The 5,203-nt window shown below is 42.0% G+C and overlaps 1 protein-coding gene across 2 annotated transcripts in view; it reads right to left on the reverse strand.

Moving 5' to 3' along the window:
- LOC101854906 (cell division cycle protein 20 homolog) overlaps positions 1-5,203 on the reverse strand; it is a 23,932-nt gene that overhangs the window by 2,011 nt on the left and 16,718 nt on the right. For both annotated transcript variants that reach the window (XM_013088815.2, XM_005109793.3), the window contains exon 10: positions 12-129. In XM_013088815.2, the coding sequence (XP_012944269.1) occupies positions 12-129 (118 nt within the window). The remainder of the gene's footprint in view (positions 1-11; positions 130-5,203) is intronic.

Genomic DNA, 5,203 nt, shown 5'->3' on the forward strand with positions numbered 1-5,203 from the left:
GTCCCACTCACCCACAAGATCCACCACGCGTGTCATGGTTGGGTACTTCCAGATGCGTAGATGGTTGAGGGAGTAGCCGTGGCCAGAGATGAGCTCCTTGTGCTCCTTAGACCACAGGATGGAACACACCTGCTCAGGAAAAAAAAATGGGTGGAAGTGGATATGCCTTTTAGTTTTAGTTGAGGTTTTACGGCGCTCTCAACAACTGCATAAGGTCATATGAACGCCAGAAGATTAGAGGTGTTACAAGAGAGTAACAAACATAAAAAAGAAGAAAGGGAGACAAGGACGATAGACGTTTCATAGGAAAGAAGAAGCAAACCACACTAGAGCACCCGCTAACCACCCACAAGTGGAAGTGTTTTACAGCCACATTGACACAATTCAGATCATTATGTGGGAGATGTGGAGCAGAAAGTGGAGACGAATGCAAGCAACAGAGCATTGTTAGAGAACAGGAAAGGGGGTGAACGGAGAACATATTCAGAGAAGAATATTTTTCATCGCTGTCAGGTTTCGAACCCGGGACCTATTGAATGAGAGGCGAACACTGTAACCTCTCAACAAAGAGAGCCCCCCCCCCCAACGGCTTCTTCTACCCTGCCAATCAGGCCCAACCCAGCAGGAAGATGGAGATAGCTGACAATTTCCCCTCTCAGAAATTGAGCTGATAACACTGACAGCTGCTCTGTGCCCTCTTATTCTTTTTTTTTTTGTCTCATGTCCTGATTCGGTGCAGAATACTGGTAAGTTATGAATAGTGGGTTTATTTGGTAGTTGTAAGAATTATACTGTTCCGAATATCACAGATAATTTAGATAATTTTTGTTGTTGAGAGGGAATGTGTGTGAAACAAATGCTATCTATTATTATTAGTATTATTAAATAACTTTGACGATTTACACTAATGATGATGATGACAGTAACAATGATGATGATAATGATGATTTTTATTATCATGAGTAAATAAAATGTGGACGATGATAAAGTGATAAAGATCAATCTTAAGGTTAATTTAGTTCTTTATTTGGTGCCTACACTAGATCCCCTCAGGCTGTCCTGAGGGGCAGGACACAATCCCTCATTCCTCTCTACTCACAACAACAGGCCGAATGTCTAGAACTCAGATGGCCACTGGATCGGAAAAGTACAGTAAAGTAATTCTCACATGGAGTGTCCAAAATTTGATAGAAGTTGTCGCCATCAGAACCCTTAACATTTAATAAAGGTATGCCGAAAAGTGAAACGAGCATCACCTCTATTGTAAGTGATGACTTTGAGAGTGTTGTGTGGTTCCCTCATGCACTTTATATACCTGAGACTCTGTGTCCGTGTTCGCAATATTCGAGCCGGACTGGACGTTCCAGAGACGAATGTGCCTGTCAGCGGTCCCTCCTCCTGTGGCCAGCAGATAAGGTTGCCACGGACACCACGCTATTGCCTGGTTCAAAGACATTACAATTGGAAGCAGTTAGCATTAGGGCGGGGTTTTTTAAGCTTTGATAAGTTTTGTGGCTATTGCAGCACAACGTAGTCAAATAAGTGAAGAAGATCAGAGGTGTTACAAGACAGACAGAAACAAAAACAAAAAAAGAAGGAGAAATAAGGAAGACAGGTGTTTAACTGGAAAGAAGGAGCAAACCATACTCGAACACCCACCAACCACACACACATTATTGGGTTTTTCTTTGGGTTTTTGTTGTTGTTGTTTTTTTGGGGGGGGGTTAAACGTTTGATTAAAGAAAAGCACATCGATATGATAAGGGTCATTTGGTGCAGGGGAAAAGTAAACTAGACAAGCAGAAAAAATAGAAAGAAAACAAACATGTGTGACTTATCAGTAGTGTCCTGCAACCACAACATTTGCAAAAAGTAACTACGTTTATTGACAAATTTATTAAAGCTTGCAGTTGAGTAAGCCTGAATCCCCGTTTGGACTTCTCTGATGACATCCACCCCTTGGCACTCATAAGATCTTATGCAGTTGCGAGCGCAGTAAAACCTTACTACTAAAAGAAAACAAAAGATTGTAGCCCGTCGTACTCCATATATACAAACAAAAGATTTGACTCTGTAATGTCATGTGACATGTGCTAGTGTTGTGATTGGCTCAACTGAACCCCAGTGGAGACCTACAAAATCAAGCATATTCGCTTGTGGAAGATTTGATCAAATTGTGACAAAAAGGTAAGTTCCCTCCCCCCCCCCAGGAGGGAAAAGTTGGCCTTCCTCAACTGATTGAAACCATTTAAACACGGATTTAACCAGGGATGCCAAATGATTTTTTTAAAACAACTGAAAATGAGCGGAGCATCACATCTCACCTAAAATGAACCCTGTGGAGATTTTAAATGAGCAAACAAAAACAAATCTCTTACCTCTCCCCTTTCTTTTGCAAGTGTATGAACGGATGAAAAAACAGGAAGAAGCCTGAAAAAACGGAGATTTGGCATCCCTGTTAACTAAACTTTTTTTTTCTTTTTTTTTAAAGTAGAGGTTTTACAGCGCTCGCAAATGCATAAGGTCATATAAGCGCCAGAAGATTTTTTTTTTTTTTTTTTTAAATAGTAGAGGGTTTTACGGCGCTAGCAACTGCATAAGGTCATATGAGCGCCAAGGGGTGGGTGTCAACAGAGAAGTCCTTACAGGGAATCAGACTTAGACTGCTCACCTCTCTAGCTTAAACGGCACAAGGTCTGCTTCGACTATCAAGGCACCCCAAAATAGCTGGTCACAAAGGAGTAACAAACATACAAAAGAAGTAGAGGAAAATGACAATAGTAAGGATCAGGAAAGAAAAAGCAGCAGTTCCCTGTAGTAGATCAGGCACAGTTATGAGCGTGACATGAGTCAGCCCATTTACAATTCTACTATGCTTGAACGAGTATGTCCGCCCTTTGGGAATGGCCTAAAGACACTTCAGTCAGTGCCCCGGGGGGTAGCCAGAAGATTAGAGGTGTAACAAGAGAGTAACAAACATAAAAAAGAAGAAGGGGAGATAAGGACGATAGATGTTCACAGGAAAGAAGAAGCAAACCGCACCAGAGCACCGGCCTGCCGCCCACAACTAAACTTTGGGCCGATGTGCACGGCACTGACAAAAACCTTACAACTTACTTTGACAGCGGCCTGGTGGCTGGTGAAGGTGTGCAGAGGGTCGCCCGCGCTGTTGCGCTCCCCCCACACGTTCACGATGTTGTCGTTGCCTCCGCTGGCAAGATGGCGGCCGTCCGGGGACCAGCGCAGCCCGCACACTTCCTGCGTGTGGTGCTGCAGCGTCGCCACCTGGTGGTTGGCCACTCGTACGTCGTGCTGGTGGATGGACCCCGTGCGAGAGCCGCTGAAACGAGATAATTCCACAGATAGACATTTATATTTCCATACAGCAAATCGTATCAAATATTGCCAGGGATAAGAAAAGAAAGAAGAAAATGTCATAGTTTACATGTCAATGCTGTCAGACACAAGCCAGTCAAGTCCACTTGAGGTAATTTTTTTCAGGGGGGGGGGACATAAATAAAGCACACAAAAAATCAATACCTACTCACCCGGTTTGCTGATGTGTTTGAAGGATATGAATGAAAGGATTTCACTTGCGGAAGATCTAACAACTAAGGAAACAAACACATTTTTTTTTAAAAGGAGAAATTTTGGATTTGACAAATTTGTAACCCGATGTCATCGGTACACTATTTTATATGTCACTCGAGATAAGAAAAGAATTTGGGGGGGGCTCTCGTGGCCTAGAGGTTAAGGTGTTAAAGATCCCTTAGTGGTCTAAAATTGAAGAGTAGGCTTCGGCCGCCACCCAGGCAAAATTCAAAATTTCCTATCAACTGAAAAAGTTTAATGTGTCCCACGCCCTCATATGACCTTATTCAGTTGCGAACATCGTAAAACATTCTTTCTTTCATTTACAACCCTGTTAAAAGAATATTTTTCACACTCGTCCAACATTTTTCCAAACAAAAGACAAGATAATTAAGTAAAACCCTCGGTCAAGAGATCTTTTGACAAGAATGCAGAACCTAAGGTAGCTGACTGTGTACAAGCTTTAATGTTAAATTTTTTGCAGAACTAAAAGCGCAAAAAAATAAACCGAGAAATTTGCGCACCCAACTTTTGCCCTCAGCGCAACTTTTGCACAACTTTTACCATTTTCACAAATTTGCGAATTTTTGCCAATTTCCCGCAAAATTTGGGAAAATAATAATAAAATTTCATCAAAAACACCTAAAAAAATTTTCCGCGAATAAAAGTTACGACGCCAAGGCGGACAATTCGCTCCTTTGCACTACGGGGTGCCCGCCGCCGCCCAGTGACCCTGGCGGGTCAAGTCAGGTCGGGTTGATCGCCCGACTCGTCGCCTGAAAACGTGTTTGTTTTGAAACGAGTCGGACGCGATCGACTTGAGCCACGATAGCCGCTTTGCACCATCAATCTGGCGAGCAAATCAACCAAATAGTCTTGTATGGACTGAATCATCTTCTAGGCTAGCTAGATCTAGATCTAGAGTAAATCAATCGTAAACACGGTCGTCTGAATACTTACCTTGCTTGGTTCCGTAGCAGATACAGATTATGTTAAATCTTAGGCTAGGAGGGTCGTAGATCTAGTCATGGATCGATTCACCCCGAAAACCCCTAAAGGGGATGTTCAAATAATACATCTATCATCTTACGCCTCGAAAAAAAAAAAGGGGGGGGGGGGTTTGAACCAATGTAAGATTACACTTTTGTAAGGTGAAAAAATAATCAAAGAAAATATAAGTTATTACAAAGAGTAACTACACTTTTCACTTTCAGTAAGTTCGAGCTGTAAGCACTGCATTGTGGCGATACAGTGGACCTCGAGCGGCAAGCACGATATATATACATGTATATGTGTGTCATCTCGCACTTTATACACTGGTAGATATCTGGGCTACATGACATGTAGATCTAGTCTAACTTTGATTACACCGGTGCGGTTAAAGTGGTAAAATGACACCGTAACTTTTTCTGGATAAGTTCTGCTTGTACCGTAGTTAATTATTATGTCACATGTGTGTATGCATGTTTTTCATGAATACTATAATTAATAATTCAAAAGTAAAGTGCATAGAAGAGTGATTGTAACTCCGATTTGGGCTATATAAATGTCATATTATTATTATTCGCGAAAAACGTAATATTACAGGATTAATAAGGGTGGGGGGGGGGGC

The sequence above is a fragment of the Aplysia californica genome, unplaced genomic scaffold (assembly GCF_000002075.1).
Source record: "Aplysia californica isolate F4 #8 unplaced genomic scaffold, AplCal3.0 scaffold00816, whole genome shotgun sequence".
Lineage (NCBI taxonomy): Eukaryota > Metazoa > Mollusca > Gastropoda > Aplysiida > Aplysiidae > Aplysia > Aplysia californica.